This window comes from Camelus bactrianus, chromosome 5 (assembly GCF_048773025.1).
Source record: "Camelus bactrianus isolate YW-2024 breed Bactrian camel chromosome 5, ASM4877302v1, whole genome shotgun sequence".
Classification (NCBI taxonomy): domain Eukaryota; kingdom Metazoa; phylum Chordata; class Mammalia; order Artiodactyla; family Camelidae; genus Camelus; species Camelus bactrianus.
Genome location: NC_133543.1, coordinates 81163139 through 81182400, shown reverse-complemented (window position 1 = coordinate 81182400; position 19262 = coordinate 81163139). Strand labels below are relative to the sequence as shown.

Here is a 19262-nt window from a genome sequence, read left to right as displayed (position 1 = left end):
CTTTGCACTTTCTTAAATTTTTATTCATGTGGTATCATACACTGTATTCTCCAATTTGCTCCAGTTTTTGCTCTAGATATTTGTAGACTTACCCATGTTTATTGATACAGGGTTATAGATCATTGCCTTACTACTACCTTTTCCCCTAGTTTTCCCTTAGACATTTGTTGAATACTTACAATTGTTAAACATTGTGCACCTTTTAAGAATGTATAGGTAAACTGCTGAAAAATCAGTCAAATGTAAAGATTCTTAACCACTTAGGGGAATGCCTGTGAACTGAACTTTTTATAGAAGAATTTGGAACCAGTGCAAGGTGATCCACAAAAATATCTCTCTTAAAAGAAGATTGTTTGATTTGGATGGCTACTTTTTGATGGAGCTCATATTTTGATTTAAATATTTAAAATACCATTTGGAGTTGGAATTATAATTTATAATGTCTGTTTAAATAATACTGAAGGGATAGTAGCTATTTTTAACTCTAGCTGTTCTCTTTAGATAAAAACTGATTCAGTGTTTTGGTGCCTGGGGATTTTTTTTTATTTTATTTTATTTTTTTTTGCATTGTAACTTTTGGAAAGATATTTAACCACTGTGAACAAAAAAAGTGATAGACTTATTTCATCAGTTAAGTAATACATGAAAGGAGCCATATTTGAGGGATTTGTGGTTGAAAAAATGTAACTTGTTCAATTAAATGAAATCTTGGTGTTCATTTAAAAACATAGCATAAAATTCCTTTAATGTATTCATTAATAATCACATTGTTTATAATAGGAGAGCTTTTCTTCTCTTCTAGTATAACTTTGGATCTTTATTAAGAATTGAAGCTAATCATACTAGTATTGCATCTTCTTTGTAATTTGGTATGTGCTTTAACTATGAATTTTTTTTATAGGATTTCTATAATTGGCCTGATGAATCCTTTGATGAAATGGACAGTACACTAGCTGTTCAGCAGGTAATAACAACAGTTTCTTTCTCAACTCCAGTAACCTAAGCATTTTATCTCTCTTGGTATAGTTAAGTATTCATACCTTTTTTTGCACAGCCACAATCCATGGAATTAATGAGATGCCTGTTTAAAACTTTTATCAAACCTCATTTTGTTTTATGATGGCATATTAAACTATAATTAGACTTAAATACATTTTATTACCTGTTAATATGTACCAAATTAGGGTATAAAATTTGATTTTAGAATGAATTTAATTCAAACTGAAATGAAATGAAATGAATACTTAATTAGAATAACATAAGTAGAAAGAAATAGCATACTCATTTGGTGACTGAATACTTGAGAACACGTGTCTAAACTTTACATTTTAATGTTAGTTACTGCTGCTTCTCAAATTTCCATAGCTAATTATTAAAAATTGCATTAAAAGGTTGGTAAAAAGATGACTGAAGTTGGTGTGCACTAGTATATTGAACAAGGCTGTTTGGCTTCATTTTGATAGCCAGATAATAAAAATAGATAGCTATTTGGATATACTATGTTATTTGAAGATCTTGAAAAACAAAATAAAAATACAGTTGAATCCTTTGAGTTTTAAAAACTTAATTCATAATCTTAACAGAAACATTAAAAACCTTTAGAATGGATTCTGTAATATTTAGATATTTAGTACAGAAAATAGAATAGTACTGGTAAGTGAATGGCATTGCTCATTGCCTTTTAAGAATGTATTGTTCAATCAGCAAATATTTAATGGGCTAGCAAAGAGATAGATCTTGTGGAGGATACAGAAATATAAACATGGAGATCTATGCCTAGGAATTGGCAAAAATTAAGAGGAAAAATGTGCAGATATTTTTCCCTTTAAAAGCAGGGTTTTTGTCCTAATACTTTGTTGAATTTGTGTATTAGTTCTAACAATTTTTTTGTGGAATCTTTAGGGTTTTCTACATACGAGATTATTTCATTTGCAGATTTAACTTCTTTCTTTTCAATTTGGATGCCTTTTATTTTTCTTGCTAGTTGCTCTGGCTGAAAATTCCAATACTATTTTGAGTAGAAGCGGCAACAGCAGGCATCCTTATCTTGTTCCTAATCTTAGAGAAAAGCTTTCAGTCTTTTACATTGAGTATGATGTTTGCTGTGGGTTTTTCATATATGACCTTTATTATGTTGAGTTAGTTCCTTTTTATTTCTAGTTTGAGCTTGAGTGTTTTTAATCACAAAAAGATGTTGATTTTGTCAAATGTTCTTTCTGCACCAGTTGAGATGATCATGTATTTTTTTTCCTTCATGCTATTAACATGGTGTATTGATCAATTTTTGTATGTTGAACCATCCTTGCATTTTGGGAGTAAGTCCCACTTGATCATTGTGTATAGTCCCTGTAATTTGGTGCTAAATTTGGTTTGCTAAGATTTTTGCATCAATGTTCATAAATGATATTGTTTATAATTTTCTTAGAGTATCTTTGTCTGGCTTTGGTATCAGGAATGCTGCTCTCATAGAATCAGTTAGGAAGTATGCCCTTCTCTTCAATTTTGTGGAAGAGTTTGAGAAGGATTGGTGTTAGTTCTTTAAATATTTAGTAAAATTCACCAGTGAAGCCATGAGGTCCAAGGCTTTGCTTTGGTTACACAGCGTTGTGAATGTAATTAATGCCATTGAATGTACACTTAAAAATTGTTAAAATGACTATTCTTTCCTCACTGAATGGTTTTGTCATGGAAAGAAAAAAGATTAAAGAATATCATTTAACCTTATATGTATATGTGAGGGTTTATTTCTAGTTGCTGTATTCAATTCCATTGGTCTATATGTCTATCCTTATGTCAGTACTACACAGTTTTTTTATTACCATAGCTTTGTAGTAAGTCTTAAAATTGAGAAGTGTGCATCCTCCAACTTTTGTTTTCTTTTCAAGATTATTTTGGCTATTTGGTGCCCCTTGCAATTACATACACATTTGAGAATCAGCTTTCCCATTTATACAAAAAAGAGTTCTGGAAGCTTAATAGAGATTGTATAGAATCTGCAGATTGCTTTGAGTAGTATTGATATCTTAACAATGTTAAGTCTTCTATGGACATGAGATGTCTTTCATTTAGGTGTTCTTTAATTACTTTGAGCAGTGTTTTGTAGTTTTCAGGATACAAGTGTTTAATCTTATTTAAATTTATTCCTACTTATTTTATTCTTTCAGATACTATTATAGATGGAATTGATTTCTTAATTTTCTTTTTGAATTGTTAATTGATGGTGTTTAGAAACAACTGATTTTTATATATTGATCCTGCTACTTTGCTGAATCCTTTTAGTAGCTTTATTAGCTTCCCTGTGGATTCTTTAGGGTTTCTGCATATTGGATCATATCATCTGTGACTAGAGATAGTGTTTTATTTATTTTTTCTTACTTAATTGCTCTGGCTGGAAATTAAATACAGCGTTGAATAGCAGTGGGGAAAGCAGGCATCCTTTTCTCATTTCTGATTTTGGAAGGAAATCTTTCAATCTTTCACCATTGAGTATGATGTTATCTGTGGGTTTTTCCCAAATGCCCTTCATCATATTGAGGGAGTTCTCTTCTACACCTAGTTTTCTGTGTTTTTATCATGAAGGGTGTTGGATTTTGTCGGAAACTTTTTCTGCACTAATTAAGATGATTGTGTTTTTCCCTTTATATATTAATGTAGTGTTTTCGTTGGTTAATTTTTTTTTTTATGTTCAACTACCTTTCATTCCTTGCAGCTTTCTTTTGATACATGTTTGCGTGGTGTATCTTTTTCCATCCTTTTACTTTTAACCTACCTATAACATTATATTTGAAGTAAGTTTCTTGTAGACAGTGTAGTTGGGTCATATTTGTTCTTTCTCACGGTCCTTGTGTTTTAACTGGTGTATTTAGGCCATTTAATGTGAATGTAGTTATTGATAGATAGATTCAGATCTACCATTTTATTACTTGTTTTCAGTTTGTTTCCTCTTTTTTGTTTCTCTTTTCCCTCCTTTCTGCCTTTTTAACGGTTATTTGAGCATTCTTAGTATTCTATTTAACTCTAATTTTGACAATATTTATGTAATTTTTTTGATGATTTCTCTAGAGATTACTTAAGTACATGCTTAATTTTTCTATTTAGTAAATATTTTACTACTTTGATTGAAATGTAGAAACTATTGTCATTTAGACTCCTTTACCCTTCCCGTTTATGCTGTAGTTGTCTATATTACATCTACATACATTGAAAACCCCGTCAGACAGTATCATATTTTTTGCTTTTATCTGCCAAATATATTTTAAAAATCAAGAGGAGAATGGTTTATTATTTATATATATACCCATATACTTATAATTTCTGTTGCTCCTTCTAAGTTTCCTTGTGGTATTATTTTTTTCCTTCTCTCTGAAGAACTTCAGAATTTCCTTTGGCAGTTCTTTTAGAGCTGGCTAGGAATTCTCCTTAGTTCTCTTTCATCAGAAAACATTTTTAATTTTATCATCATTCCTGAAGGGTATTTTTGTTAGTTGTAGAGGTTTGGGCTGACAGTTCTTTTCTTTCAGCACTTTAAAAATGTTCCATTTCTTCCCGGCTTCTGTGATTTCTGATGAGAAAGCTGTACTTGTTTGAGTCTTTATTCTGTAGATCATGCATGTTTTCACTGGCTTCTGTATCTTTAGTTTTTTGGCAATTTGATTATGTATTTGAGCATGGATTTCTTTGGGTTTTTCTGTTTGGTGTTTACTCTACTTTTTTTTTTAATTGTAGTAAAAAATACATAACATAAAATGTGCCATTTTTAAGTGTACGGTTCTGTGGCATTAATTACATGCACAGTGTTATGCAACCATTACCGTCTCCATCTCCAGAACCTTTTTATCTTCTCCAGTTAAAACTCTGTGCCCTTTAAACAGTAATCACTGCCATAAGATTTACCATGTAATGTGATATTTTAATTAATTCTAAGAACTTCTTTGTTTATAGTATATACAACAGAACATAAGGGCAGATTGTTCCAATATTGACAAGATTCTTGAACCACCTGAAGGCCAAGATGAAGGTGTATGGAAGTATGAACATTTAAGGTAGGTCTTTAATGATACACAAAATAGTTATAGTACTTTTTAGTAATATAATATAATATAATAGTCATAAATAAAAATGGAGAGCACTTTAGTATAATACATCCTCTGCCTTATTTTAATCAACTTTAAAATTAACTACTTGCTTACCTATGGGATTGATGATGAAAATAAGCAAGGGTGGTTTTTTTCACTATAAGCATAATTCCTAAGAAGTAAGAGTTCATTTTAATTTACAAGTTTTTAATTTCAGATCTAAGAAAACCTTTTCCTCCCTATTTAACTTAGACTATGAAATATTTATTATACAAAACTTAAAAAATCTTTGTCATGCATATTCCATTTGTCCTGGTGCTATCATTAATACTTCTGTTATTATTTTCTGAATATTAGCCACTTTGATTTGTATAATTTATGTATTATACATCACATATATATATTCTTTTGTGTCTTTATTATAGTGTATATGTCTTTATAGTTGACCAGGAAGAGTTTTAAAAATAGTTTGGCTTTTTTTTTTTTTTTTTGGGTGCATGCTTAGTGTTACTGATTTGAGATTTAATACTTGCTGTTACTGGTTAACGTGGTTGATTATATTATGATTTTAATGGGAACTGGGTCATGACTTCAGTCATATCTCCTGTAATTAAGAAAAGATACCACTTCCTCTGAGTGGATGTAATTCCATGCCAGTATGCATAGCTTAGTGACCATAGATTGTAGACTAGAATTCAGCTTTGGCTTGTCTCTTCAGCTGCACAACTGTATGTGTTAGCCGTGTATTGAATTAACTTGAAGCTGTTACATTTGCACCATTTGCCACAGGTTGTACCCATAACACTACCAAATCAGTTAGCTTAATTTTGCTATTGGCCATAAGTAGATTGGACTAGACGAGAATCTTCTTTATCACCACCCATCTTTATTACAATTTAGTAGAAAATAACTCAAAAATACATAGCATACAGCTTATAGCTATGGGGCAATAGAGAATGGTGTGGTGATTCAGAAATAGTGTTAATTTTTATAATCTAAGAACAGCATTATTATTAGGCATCTGATTGAAAATTTGACTCTTCAGTTTGCTTTCTTCTATTTTAATGCACTGTAAATAAATAAGTAAATCTAGTTTTTCTTTCATATATATGCAGATTTTTTTCCTTTTGGAACTCTCTTTTATATTCTAGTTATGTAGGTTTTAGCTTTACATATTTATGGAACAAAAGTGTACTCATTTGTTTGATGAGGAAACATAATAGTGATTAACTATTTTGACACGATTTTTTAGAGAGAACACATTCATTATTCTGACAACATAAAGTCAGTTATTTTATGACATAAGGATTAATTGCCTTTTCATATAAATTAGCAAGTCTTTCTAAAAATGATCTAAAGGTCATATAATTTGCCCCATTTTTCATCTCTTCAAAAGTGTTTTTTGAGCCCTCACTATATTCCAAGCATCGTTCTATAATTCTCAGTTTGATAATTTTAGAGGGAAAGGATATTGTGAAAAAATGCCCAAGATCTATTAAGTGACAGTAAAGCAAGTTACAGAATTGTGTATGATATTACCCCAATATATTTTTAATCTGTGCATAGAAAATCAAATTTGCATGTAAACAATAATTATCTTTTGGGAAGAGGTAGTAGAATTATGGCAGACTTTTCCTGTTTTATATTCTATATTTGGTCATGTTTAGGGTTCTTAGATGAAGCATGTTTATAATCAGAACAAGGCTTATAAAATACATAGAAGTATAAAACATCTAGTCTTTTTTCTGTTTACCTGTTTGTATACAGATATATAAACACACATAAATTTTTATGTAACTGGAATCTTACTGTGAATATAAGCATATATCCTTTGTATGTTTGTGTAATACCAACATTTTACTACTTTCCAATTGCTAACACTTCAGAATGTTTCAAAATTTGTGTATATATATAGTTTGGGTGAACGTCTTTGTACATACATCTGCATGCAGTTCTGATTATTTCATTAGAATAGGTTGTTAGAACGACATAGTCAAAAAATATACACTTTGGCTTGGAGGGTATAACTCAAGCAGTAGAGCACATGCTTAGCATACACAAGGGATCAATCTCCAGTACCTCCTCCAAACATGAATAAACCTAATTACCTCCCCCTCATAAAACAAACAAAACAAGCAAAAACATGCACACTTTGTAAGGGTCTTGATAAATATTTCCAGATTACTTCTCAGAAAAATTTAACAATTTCCACTGGGTAACAGTGATCAACTCACTGAACTCTGATATTGAATATCATTAGGGTTGTTAGTTTTGGTAATCTATATGTCTTTGTAAGAAATATGCCACGTAAATTCAGATGGTGTTGATAATGGTGATGAGGGAGGAAGGGCAATATTGATGGCATTCTGTTTTTACAATTAATATTCTAAAAATGTGGAGAATAGATAAGAGTTTTCATTTATATATTTACATTTTTAGGCAATTCTGTCTTGAGCTAAATGGACTTGCTGTCAAACTTCAGGTAATATTTTCTTTAAGTTAAAGCTATAATTGAAAGTTCTGTTTTTTTTTTTCCTGATTTTGTATATTAATGTACTTACAAAGACTTATCCCAAATTTTTAATTATTCTAGAATTTTACATGAGAATGTAGCAACCCAAATGATAAGCTTTTTCATTATTATTTTACATATTAATAAAATAATACATTTTTAAACATTTTTATTGATTTATAATCATTTTACAATGTTGTGTCAAAATTCTAGTGTAGAGCACAATTTTTCAGTTATACATGAACATACATATATATATTCATTGTCACATTTTTTTCTCTGTGAGCTACCATAAGATCTTGTGTATATTTCCCTGTGCTATACAGTATAATCTTGTTTATCTATTCTACAATTTTGAAATCCCATCTATTTTTATTTATGTACAATAAAATTACATATTTTTAACAGAGTGAATGCCATCCAGATACATGCACTCAGATGACAGCAACTGAACAATGGATTTTTCTTTGTGCAGCTCACAAAACTCCAAAAGAGGTAAGAATTTATGAACTAGAATGACTAATAAAAATCACGATAACCTAAATCTCTTCAAGACAGTGATAGACAAATTTTTAGCGTCTTTAGGTCACTTATTTTGTCTTTTGATTTAGAGTTATTTGCTTTAAGTTTACTGCCACAGTGCTATTTTAGGATTTCTTATTGTTAGTATCTTTTTAAAAATTTTTAATTGCAGTATAATTGACCTACACTATGTTAGTTTCATATGCACTACATAGTGATTCAGTATTTCTATGCATCACAGAATGATCACCATAAGTCTAGTTACTGTCTGTCACCATACAAAGTCATTATAATATTGTTGACAATATTCCTCATGCTGTACATTTCATCCCTGTGACTCATTCATTTTGCAACTGGAAGTTTATAACTCTTAGTCATCCTTACCTATTTCACTCATCCCCACCACCCATGTCTCCTCTGGCAACCACCTTTGTTCTCTGTATCTGTGACTCTTTCTGTTTTATTGTTTGTTCATGTATTTTGTTTTTAGATTCCACATGTAAGTGAAATCACGTGGTATTTGTCTTTCTTTGTCTGACTTATTTCACTTAGTGTAATACCCTCGAAGTCCATACATGTTGTTGCAAATGATAAGGTTTTATTCCTTTTTATGATTGACTAGTATTCCATTGTGTGTGTGTGTGTGTGTGTGTGTGTTTATCTTGTTTATCCATTCATTTGTTGATAGACACTTAGGTTGCTTCCATATCTTGGCTATGATAAATAATGCTGCAGTGAACATAGGGATGCATAAAGCTTTTCAAATTAGTGTTTTTGTTTTCTTTGGAAGAATACCCAGGAGTGGAATTGCTGGATCCTATGGTAGTTCTATTTTTAATTTTTTGAGGAACCTCCATACCGTTTTCTAGTGGCTGCACCAGCTTACATTCCTTCAAACAGTGCATGAGGGTTCCCTTTTCTCCTCATCAACATTTACTTATTGTCTTTTTGATAATAGTCATTCTTAACAAGTGTGAGGTGGTATCTCATTGTGGTTTTGATTTGTATTTCTTTGATGATTAGTGATATTGAGCATCTTTTCATGTGTCTGTTGGCCATCTGTATGTCTTTGGTAGGGAAAACATATATTCAGGTCCTCTGGCCATTTTTTAATCTGGTTGTTTTTCTTTATATTGAGTTATATAAGTTCTTTGAATATTTTTGGATATTATCAGGTATGTCATTTGCACATTATCTTCTCCCATTCAGTAGGCTATCTTTTCATTTTATTGATTATTTCCTTTGCTGTACAGAAACTTTTTAGTTTGTTTTAGTCCCATTTGTTGATATTTGCTTTTGTCTTCCTTGCCTGAGGGGAGACATAATCAAAAAAGTATTGCTAAGACCAATACCAAAGAGCATACTACCTATGTTTTCTTCTGGGATTTTTATGGTTTCCTATCTTATATTTAAGTCTTAAATCCATTTTGAGTTTATTTTTGTACATTTTTAAATGGTTGAAGTGGCAAATTTTATGTTACTTATTTTACCACAATTTTTTTAATGGGAAAAAAGACACACCCCCATAATGGCATACACTTCTCCCACTAGAATGACTGAAATATAAAAGACAGATAATAACAAGTGTTGGCCAAGATGTGGAGAAAGTGGACCCCTTATACATTACTGATGGGTTTGTGAAATACTGTAGCCACTTTGGAAAGCAGTTTGAAAGTTCCTCAAAATGATAAGCACAGAGTTACTGCATAACTTACTGATTCCACTCCTAGGTATATATGGAGAAGAAATGAAAACATATATCTACACAAAACTTATGGACTGATGCTGACAGTCACATTATTCACACTAGCCAAAAATGGAAACAGCCAAATTTCCATCAGCTGATGAGTAAATTAAAAATATGTGGTATATGCATAGAATGGAATATTATTCAGCCTTAAAAAGGAATGAAGTCTATAGAGGGAGAAACATATTTTACAGTATTTAGTGTATATTAAAAACATTAAAGTCTATAAAGGTTCTGAATTTTTAAAAAAAGAAAGTGATGAAATACTGATTCTTGCTGCACTGTATCATTAAAATTAGTTTCAGCTGTTTCTTTTTACTTTTTTAATGGAGATACTAGAAAATTTTGAATTAAATGTGTAGCTTACATTATATTTCCATCGAGTGGCACTGATTTAAAGATTGTAAAACCGTCCCATGGCACACCTAAATGACCAATATGAGTGAGAAACACAGTGACATGTGATACTTGTTTTCGACCAAATCACATGTAATCATATATATGGAGAAAGATTTTTTTTTCAATAAATACTGCTCATGGTACTGTTTTAGGTAGTGAGTCCACTAGCCACATATTCCTATGGATATATGGTTAGAAAAGTGCATTTTTTTTTTGTTTTGATAATCTGTGTATTTATAGCCATGCACTAAGCTGTGTTTAGTAGTTAATAGGTTTTAAAATACCAGTTCATTCTCAACACTTGAAAAATACTCTGATTACTGGATTGAACTAGGATCATTTTTATTCCTTTCTCTGTTTTATTTTTCCTTTTTGGTTCCCTTGTTCATTCTTAGACTTCCTTTCCTTTGATGCTTCTCCCTCTCTGCCCTCAGAAGAACTGAATGAGGAGAATTACTTGGCAGTTTTATTTTCCTTCTAATAGGTTTACTGATTTGCCATGAGACAAATAGGTTTCGTTAGTTCTGATAAATAGAATAGGTTTATTTAAATGTAAAGAAACTTCATATTTCACGTTAAATTAAAGCAGATTCAAGGAGTAAGTTTTTTAGAAAGCTGCTAGATTAGTAACAAGATGCCAGTCGATGTAAGGGATGCTTTTTAGGATGTAAGAAGACAGTGATCTCTGGAAGTATTTGTGAAGAGAAAGAGGCTGCTGATCCAATTGGTAAAGTATAAATCAGTGGACTAGGAATCAGTATATCTGGGTTATGGTTTTTGAGTTCTTCTTCCTAACTGTATGAAGTTGCATAAGTCATAAACCATCAGTCAAGGGTAGTCTCTGCTCTGTGCATCATTCTCCGGAAGTCTCCCTCTCATGCTTTGGAGTTGGGATGTTTACATACTTGCTTACTTGAATCTCTGTGATACAGAGTCAGCCTCCTCTTAGCATGCCTAAAGAGCAGACTTTCCTAAGTTGGATTGCTTGTTTTTGAGGTGTTCTTTATCCTTGCCTATAGATTTTTAAGATCTGGGAGGAAACCTGTGCAAACTCTGCAAACTGACCAGCCTCAGTGTCCTCATTTGTAAAGCCAGAGGTTTAGATTAGATAATCAGGTGTTCTTCCCAGCTCTAAGCATTGTTCTCTTCTAGGTAGAATATTGAGAGTGAGAAATTGGGAGACTGATTCACTTATCTTCTAGAAGCTGCACAGCATAGTTCATGGGGATAAGAAAGCCTTATTTATTGAATTGCACAGTCATTCTGATATTGTAAGGCACTTTTTCTTAGCACATGCTCAGGTTTTGGGGATTAGACACCCATGTAATAAATATACCTGACTTCAGAGGTGGAGCTCTTTGTTGATGCATTTCTATATCCTTTCCTTTACAGTGTCCTGCCATAGACTATACTAGACACACTCTTGATGGTGCTGCATGTCTTCTGAATAGCAATAAATATTTTCCCAGCAGGTAAATAAAACTTTTAAACACGGTGCTAAACTTTTTTGGATTTAATTTTTAAAACTGATGTTTTTAAAACTAAAACTAGTTTGATTAATTCATTGAATTCTTTAAACTTACTTTTATCCTGTTGTATATTCAGCTTGTTCAAAATTATTCACATTTTGAAATTAGGGTTGTGGTTAAACTAAAAGCATCAAGACTCCTGAAGCTCACAGGTCAGTTCAGTCAAGAGTAGTCCTGTGCATACTGTAATATATTATATATTATTGGTGAGGTTTGTGACTGGACTTTTATTCTATTTAAGATATTTATTACCAGGTGGGTAGATTTGGAGACTCCGCCCCCCCCACCCCAAATATCACTAACTTCAAAGATCTCATGTAAAATATGTAAAAAAAAAAAATACTTTTTGCCTCAGTATCCTTTATACATTTTTAAAAATCAGTAATATGTAAGCAATTTTTATTTTTACACATACAAAAGAAATTCAGTTCTGTAGAATAAACTGATTCCTTTCAGTAGTTTTAATCAGCTCTAGTGGACAAAATATTAATGTAGTAAACAAATGTCTTAATAAGTTTTGATATGTCAGAATTTGTTTTAATTGCATTAAACCAAGTTTCAAAGCTATAATACTGAATTTCTTAGGCACTGTGGTTAGGTAGAAGGAGCACTGACCCAGGAGTTGATAATGGGTTTTAATCCTGCCTTCACCACTTACTAGCAGTATGACCTTGGACTGGTCACTTATTTTCCCTGGTGTCAGTTTCCACACTTGTGAATTGAGAAGATTGGTTTCTTTTTCCTGAGATCTGTTCAGCTCTATGAATCTGTGATTTCTTTTCTGTTTCTAGGGTTAGCATAAAGGAATCATCTGTAGCAAAACTAGGATCAGTATGCCGTAGGATTTACAGAATATTTTCACATGCTTATTTTCATCACCGGCAGATATTTGACGAATATGAAGTAAGTATATTTCACTAATTGTCCTGATATCTTATCAGAATGACAATAATTTATTTTGATATTATGTCTGGTCTATTTGATTTTGAATAATAAATTAAAATAACATTTTTTTCTTCCTCTACAGAATGAAACATTTTTGTGTCATCGGTTTACTAAATTTGTGATGAAATACAATTTGATGTCCAAGGATAACCTGATTGTACCAATTTTAGAAGAGGAAGTTCAGAATTCAGTTTCTGGAGAAAGTGAGGCATGAAGGGAATCATATAGAAAAAATGTACTGATCACATAATTAACATTAATTATGTACTGTATATATGTCATTTTAGACACATCAATCATGTATCCATATTATAGCTTCTTTGTTTAGTATAGGTTTTTGTATGCTAAGTGTTGCCTTTTAAAATGGGAAATACTTTTTAAGTTATTCATGAGCTGTATATTCACTGGTGTGGCACTCATGGTTTTTAAATAAGATTAGTATTATCTGTTTATAATGCCTGTTAATAAAAGAATTTACAGTTTGGTAAAATTGCTGCTAAACAATCATTGGATCACAATCCTCATCAAATCTATAAAAAGATGAGTGAGCTTGAGGTTTCACACAAGCCATTTACTAAAGAGATAGTAATGTTTTCTTTTGATTTTATCCCTGAGTTTAGATATTCTAGAAAATTCTGTAGTACATAGTTCAGTCTTAACTGTTAACTTTTCCAAATTGAAATAAGAGTGTTTTTAAATTCTGTTTATAGTTTTTGATATACATATATGATTGTGTGTATATCCAAATATAAATGCAAATGAAACATTAGTAGTAATTAAATACTCTTACTATGCTACATAAACTATATTCTAGACCAGCATACTTGGAAAGGATTTACCTTTCTGCATCAGTGGACTGTTACATACAAGATGATGATAAAGCATATAAATGATGTTCCACCGGAAACCTGCCCTGTCCTTCCCTTCTTTTCATTTCCCTTAACTCCCTCCCCAGGCTACATTAGCTGAGAAGCTTTTCACCAGACTGTGATTTAGTGGTGGCTTATACCTATTTATATTTGTATTAATTGCTTACAAATTATACCTCATATTAGCGATTTCATTACACTACAGGAAAAATGTACTGGTATAGGCTCTTGCTTATCTTTGCTTTGCGAAATTGTTCTAACTACTCAGAAAACAGTCTTTAAGATAGTTTGACTTCCTGTTAGTAATATTAATCTTTTCATCTAACCATCTCAGCAGCATTTAAATATTTACCTAGGGTTGAAAAATATTTAGTATTTATTTTACACTTTCTCTCCACAATGTTTACGTTTGAACTATATACACATGTGAAATGTTTTGCAATAATTCACAGTTTCCAAAGGTGTTGATGAACGCTCATACAGATTTTGGACTTAAAATTCAGCATCTTAAAAAGAATTCAACTGCAGATTTTACAGTCTTACCAACTGAATGCAATTTCAAACAAAGCACTGGAGGTCTTATTGCTAAACTGGTTGTAACAAGGCACTAAGGGTAAAAAAAATTGTACATGTAGTGAAGAAAATATTTAAATCTGTCTTTTGAATATAGTTAACAAACATGAGGAACTTCTTTTTCATTTAAATGGGTTTCTTTGAAATGAAGATAAATGTCTTCATTTTTTTTTTCAGATTGGAGGAAGTAATTTATACCACATGAGACAAGTATGTGCAGCAAAAATGTGGGAAATAGTACCGTCCTGAGAGTTTGTGTATATATTTATGCCTTCCCAATCCTGCCAGTACATCAGGCTACGAGCAGTGCTATCCCAGCAGCCAGTCATTACTTTACCCCAACCCACACCTATCTTTTGAGAAGTTTTATGTTCACAGTGAAAGGAATGTTGACTTTGAAATTATGCATTCATATTAATGTCACTATGAACCTATGGGAATAGTAATTTTTACACAAACTTGCTAAAACTTGAGAGACTAAAGTACTAAGGTAAACTATATAGCAGTGCAGCTGTTCTCTCTAGACGATGTCTCAGTGGATTTCTGTTGCTTGACTATTTTCGTAGTGAACATTTGAATTAAGGCAGTGGTTGGGATTGGTGATCTCACTAAGTATTTTGAAACACATTTTGAATAATATGGCTTGGTGTTAATGGGGAAATAAAATATGATTTTTTTCTTACTCATTTCATCTTCCCTGTACTGTGTGTTTGGAATTGATCATAAAAAAAAAAAGTCCCCCAAAGAAAACATCAGTTTGTAGTCTTGCTTTTGTATTCATATTGACATCTTATCCATACTTCTTGCACTATAAAGTTGACTCACATTATTTGGTAAGACCTAAATGAAACCGTTACTGTATTTCCTTAATACCGTTTACAGAATTTTGAAAACATACATGTGTATACCTAAGTGGCATTTTAAAAAACTAACGAGCCTGGCAAACCATTGTTTTGTAAAGTAAGTGTTCTAAGAAGAAAGGAATAGAAAACTCAGTTCTGTGCAGTAAGGAAGTTAGGCGCTACTTTTTGTTTGGATTATACAGTATAGATCCAGAAGTTAAAATTTTCTTTTCATAAAATTATTTTGACCATATAGTCAACTCGTTCTTTTTCTCCTATTGTATCTGGGAAAGTAGCTAATTTTTAATAATTTATGTTCCCATAAGTATCATAGTTCTCTTGTGTGTGTACATTTTCTTTTATCTGACTTGCAGTGTTAAATTTGCATTTCTGGAGCAGTTTCTCACTTAAATTTTTAACTAGTTAACACTTTTAATGTCAGAATAAAATTTTAAATCCATGATTAATTACATTGTTAGCAAGAACTGTGTTACAGTCTCAAACACGTTTACTGACCGATAGCAAATTAATTTTTTCCCTGGGTACTTTGCCCTCTTCGTTATGTGATGACTTCTTTTTGCCTGAAGGCTTCCTATAATTTTACTGCCCAGTTAAATTCTACATTTTATATACTTTATTTTTTAAATACCTCTTGAATGAGTTAAAAGGCTTCTGGGTGTAGTTCTCCCTTACTATGCAAATACTTCACTTTTTAGTAAAAGTAGTTGACTTTTGTATTTTGAATAGTTAATTCTTAACTAAGCAGACATTATGGATGTATGGATATAACATGTTTAGCAGTTTATTTGATACAGTGAAAACAAATGTATTTTCTGAAAAAAAAGTTATTACTGTAGGGTACACTATAAAACCAGATAACTACCAAGTTAATCCACTAGAGGGATAGATTACACATCTGAAAGTTTTAATTTAATGTTTGAGGATGCATAGATCTTTTCTGTGGGCTAAGAATCTAATTACAGTACTTTGATTTTTTTCTGCTATTTACATTTCTTTTTATAGTATACAAAGCTTCACATCAAATGTGAGAACCTAATGTAGTTAAACAGAGAATACTAAGTTTTCATAATAACCCACACTTCCAAAAGAGAAATACAACTGACATCCTGAACTTACATCCATGAAGATAGTATGTCAGTTAAGTGTTGATCTGATATTGATTCTAGGGTTAATTACAGCATCAACATTCAAAATTAGTAAGATACTCATTTTTTAATGAAATCAGCATTTTATCCTGATCTGAATTTCTGTTATAAACATTGGTAAAAGCAGATTATGATTCCATGAACAGTGTATTTACTACTTTATTTTGAGTGGACCTCATGAGAGCCATCTATATCTTGTATAATAATTAGAAATCTTCACTTAAAACATGTAGTTTGTCACAGATAATAGGGTTTTCTCTGCCCTTTTTTTGTTAACAATGTCAAAGGAACTCTCACAATATGATGCTTTATGTAAAAGAATTTTTTACATCTGTGTAATCATTTGCTGATTTAATATTTTTGGTTGTTTTAGTTACCAGTGTCAAGAAGAAAATGTTAGTTTCTTTTTAAAAAACGCTTTATATCTTGTTCTAAAAGTAAGGGATTAAATGAAATAGGAGTGATAGGATTTTGTCCTCGTATCTCCCCTACCTCCCTCAGAGATAGACTGAGGGAGTCAAAGGAGCAAGGCAACCCCAGAGATGTAGAAGCAGTGGGTAAGGTCATTATTGCACTGGCAATGAGATATCACTTCACCCAGTTCTAAAAATTCAACAGTGTCTTTTTGATTTTTTGAGGGTAATCTCTTATTTAACTACCCTAAAAATGTCATGGTTTTAAAATCAGGGGTGTATATAAATTGTTCTTCCCTTTATTTGAATCAATATTTAAGCCACTTTTTAAACTGGTGCGTTTGGGTTTTTAAACATTTTACAAAACAAATGCAGATCTTGGATTCTGATTTTTGAGATACCATGTTAGTGATTATATTAGTTTTCAGTGTCTGCTGTAGTAAATTACTACAGACTTAGCGGCTTAAAACAATACAACTTTATTCTCTTCTAGTTCTTTAGATCAGAAGCTTTAAGTAAGTTTTACTGGGCTAAAATTAGGTTCCCAGTTCTTTCCAGAGGCCCTGGGGAGAATCAGTTCCTTGCATCTTTTAGCTACCGGTGGCTGCTGGCATTATTTATCTTGTGGCTGCATCATTCCAGTCTCCACCTCTGTTGTCTCATTGCCTTCTCTTCAGTAGTGATAGCCTTCTCCACCTATCTTTTATAAGGATGCTTGTAAATGCATCTTTGGGCTCACCTGGATTTCCCTATCTCAAGATTGTTAACCACATTTGCAAAGTCCCTTTTGCCATATAAAGCAACATAGTCACAGATTCTAAAGATTAGGAAGGGGACGTCTTAGGGGGCCTTTATTCAGCCTACTACAGTGACCCTCAAATTCACATCGTTAATCTCAAAAAGTTCTCCATGCTATAGAATTAATTTTTGCTCTGATAGTGGTTTTTTTTTTTATTTCCTGCATGTTATCTAATTCATGCCAGCCAATCACACATGCTTCACTTAAATCTGATTGAAAAAGTTGGACTTGCGATCATTTTCTGCAGACTGCCGTTTACTACGCCCTCCTTGTATTGATCTGTTGATAGCTAAGTTCTTGGCATGATCATTTAGTTGACAGAACTGATCATTCTGCGGTTGAGAACTTGTTTACCAGTTTGTGAAAGACAGAGTAGGAGAGATGGAAGAAAATGGGATGGAAGAAGATTTCCCAAACTGCTTTGTATGTTAAAAAAAAAATGGGGGAGCATTTAAAACAACAGATTCCTAGGCTCCACCTTTGGAAACTGATTTAATAGATTCAGAATGGCAGGGCCTGAGTCTGGGTTTTAAAAGCTTCACAAGTGACTCTGATGTGCTCTCAGTTTGGGAAACCATCGGGGAAATTTAGGAGATGAGGTAAAAGTACAGTTCTTTCAAACCAGTAAGTAATTAATTGTAGCCATAGTTTTCTCAGGGGAGAGATGAATCTGGCAATAGCAGAAACATTCACCGCTAAGGTGTTTTCCGAGGGGAAGGGGTGTTTGGGGCATGCCATCTGCTCCTCCCAGGGTCACCGAGGATGAGGAAGGCTACACAGAGCAAAGTGGGGAGAGAGGGTGGCTCCTCAGCTGACCCTCTGCCTCCAATCAGCTTTGTTGCCAGAGTTGTCAACAACTGGGTTTTAAATGTGGAAGCCTTTTGAGACATGTTGAACCCCACAATTTGATGGAATTCAAAAGCCTTGTTTTATCATAAGACCAGTACTATTTGTGGGGACCTTTAACCATGACGTTGAGGGTAAACGTCCTGTATTTTGGTTTGATTTATTGAGGAAAATCAGGTCTGTAATGTTTTGGTTGCTTACAAGTGAGAATGCTGCTATTGCAGAATTTCCAGGTGCATCTCGGATACAGGTGGGTATAGAGGAAATTGCCACTTAAGTGTTTCTTTTCTGAAGAAGTAAGTATAACTCATACCAGCTGCCTGGAATCTTTAGGGCACTTCGTAGGGATAGTAATTTTTTGCCATCAGTTGTGTGCACTCTTGTTTAGCATATTCTAGACTGAGGAACGTATTTATCTGTGTGAAGGCAGTGTAGATACTGAACACAGCCTTTATATCACCACTCTTGAATCACTTGACTTTATTTTGGGAACCAAATCCTAAGCAAGAGTTGGCAACCTCTTCTTCGCACATCTAAAATGTCTCCATTGTGCTGGTATTATTTAGCAAATCCCAGGGAAAAGATAAGAAAAATACATTTAGAGCTAGAAAAGGGAACTTAGGGATCATTGAGTTGAGCCTCCCTCTTCTTGTCCTCTTGTTTTACAGATTGAAATACAAAGCAGAAACCCCAACAACAAACTAAGGCCTCAGGAACTGGTTGTCCAGAATTCCCGCAGATAGATAGTGCAGAGCTGGGGCCTCAAATCCCTGAACATTGTGAAAGTTAACGTAGAAGAGAAGAAAGGAGAAAAGTTCACCTGATGGGGTCTGGGAAACCAGCACCCCCTCCCATATGCCTTCTCAGTCCTGTATAGATGCACCATCAGGTAGTCTCCATTCTTAAAACACCCAAGTTAAGTTGCATTTTAGATGGGATTCTAAGTGCTTCTTGGGGCCAGAGCTAACAGCAGTCATATCTGAGTCTCCCAGAGTAGGCTAAAGTTGGGGGTTGTATGAAATCAT

General features: G+C 32.7%; 1 protein-coding gene across 3 annotated transcripts in view; it reads left to right on the top strand.

The window, feature by feature from the left end:
• The window catches only part of HSPE1 (heat shock protein family E (Hsp10) member 1), a 29419-nt gene extending 14562 nt beyond the window's left edge, over positions 1–14857 (top strand). For all 3 annotated transcript variants that reach the window (XM_074364223.1, XM_074364221.1, XM_074364222.1), the window contains 7 exons: positions 902–964; positions 4942–5042; positions 7515–7557; positions 7996–8082; positions 11648–11727; positions 12576–12687; positions 12812–14857. In XM_074364223.1, the coding sequence (XP_074220324.1) occupies positions 902–964; positions 4942–5042; positions 7515–7557; positions 7996–8082; positions 11648–11727; positions 12576–12687; positions 12812–12943 (618 nt within the window). In that variant the 3' untranslated portion in view covers positions 12944–14857. The remainder of the gene's footprint in view (positions 1–901; positions 965–4941; positions 5043–7514; positions 7558–7995; positions 8083–11647; positions 11728–12575; positions 12688–12811) is intronic.
• Positions 14858–19262: the final 4405 nt, after the last annotated feature.